The sequence below is a fragment of the Asparagus officinalis genome, chromosome 7 (genome assembly GCF_001876935.1).
Source record: "Asparagus officinalis chromosome 7, Aspof.V1, whole genome shotgun sequence".
NCBI lineage: Eukaryota > Viridiplantae > Streptophyta > Magnoliopsida > Asparagales > Asparagaceae > Asparagus > Asparagus officinalis.
Genome location: NC_033800.1, coordinates 84,520,357 through 84,521,938, shown reverse-complemented (window position 1 = coordinate 84,521,938; position 1,582 = coordinate 84,520,357). Strand labels below are relative to the sequence as shown.

Below are 1,582 nucleotides of genomic sequence, written 5' to 3'. Positions count from 1 at the left end.
CTCCTACATGTGGTATGCAAATAAATAAAATTCCCTTGAGAGAAAAAATCCACAATTTATCATCCGTCGTTTATAGGCAATGCCCCTACCCTAAATTTTAAATGTTTTTCCTCTTAAGTGATTCTTAGTTGTTGCAAAGTACATGTAGGGGTCCAGTGAGAATGGGTTAAAAGTTTAGAGAGGTTTTGTGAAACTCCGCAAAGTTTATGCGGTATTATGTGAGATAAATAAAGTTGAGGGTCTTATGTGAAAACAACACCAAAACTTCGTAACGTCTCTCATTTTCTTCTCAGCTATGCAAATGAAACCATGCACACAGCAATCCGAGATGACAAATATACAAAAATTGTGTCACCGCCCTCAAAACGCCATGAAACCCTCCACAAATAGATACCATCCATTTCCCCCTTTTTTCTAGGGTTTCAAAACCTCCAACAAACAGAGAGAGAGAGAGAGAGAGAGAGAGAGAGAGAACAATGGGAGGAGGAGGAGGGGGATCAGAGAATACCTCGAGAGAGCTCAGTATAACGCCGACGTGGGCGGTTGCCGGCGTCTGTGCTGTTATCGTTTTGCTCTCACTTCTTCTGGAGACTGGCCTTCATCGCCTCGGACATGTAAACCCTAGCCTTTCAATCTTTGTCTTTTTTTTGAATTTTTTTAATGGTATTAGGGAATAATGGATCTTTTGCGCTAATGAATAGCCCTCGAATCAACCATATGTGCAAGCAAATATGCCCCCAAAAGTTATGTTAAGGAATTAGGGTTATTTGCATTTGGATACACCACCAAAGTTTTCAAATCGATGAGAATTTGATACCTCGAAATCTTAAATTTTCTCTTCACTTTTTCAAAACTCAAAAAAAAAAAAAAAATGATGATAAAAATATTTTCTCATTTACTTTTATGTATTTATACGCTTGAACGTAATTAACGTTAATTTTGTTCCCGGGATATTCCGAATTTTTCTATTAGTTGTTCAGCTGAAAGATTCCCCGTCACCGTTCAGAACATATAATGATATTAAGTTCGGAAGGCATTTTAACTAGATTTTGGGTAGTAAAATTGCATTTACGGTTTATTTGGGGGTATATGGGTAAAAACCCTTTGGATTAACATGGGGTTTCGTTTGTAAAGAGGAACCTTTGTGCGCACAAGTTTCGGGCCAATTGTTTATTGAAAAACTTTCTTCAAGATTGCTTCATATTGCAAGTGAATTGAATGAATTTCCTCAAATGAAGGCTTTTGAACATCAGAAAGGATTTGCATAATTCGTTTTCTTTTAGCAAAAACTAGTTTTTTTCCCATGCATTTCATAGGAATTAGAGTGACGGCTGGGTGCTTGTGGGTTTGCGGAAGAGAGAAGGCGAAGTGACATAGTACATGGACAATTGTTGAATTTTAATAGAATTAATATGGAGATAATGGTGATTGACGTGGGAAAGCTTACAGGTGTAATAGTAAAATTATAAATGTCGTTTCCAAAACTAAAGACAAACAATATGTATTTGGATCCGACCCACCACCAAAAAGTAGTGGAGAGACCGCTACTTTGATTGCAACAACCTATGATTCATGGGATGGT

At 37.4% G+C, this 1,582-nt stretch overlaps 1 protein-coding gene across 1 annotated transcript in view; it reads left to right on the top strand.

Annotated features, from left to right (window-relative positions):
* LOC109850575 (MLO-like protein 9) overlaps positions 323–1,582 on the top strand; it is a 37,071-nt gene continuing 35,811 nt past the window's right edge. The window contains exon 1 of the mRNA XM_020420610.1: positions 323–614. Within this exon, the coding sequence (XP_020276199.1) occupies positions 477–614 (138 nt within the window). The 5' untranslated portion in view covers positions 323–476. The remainder of the gene's footprint in view (positions 615–1,582) is intronic.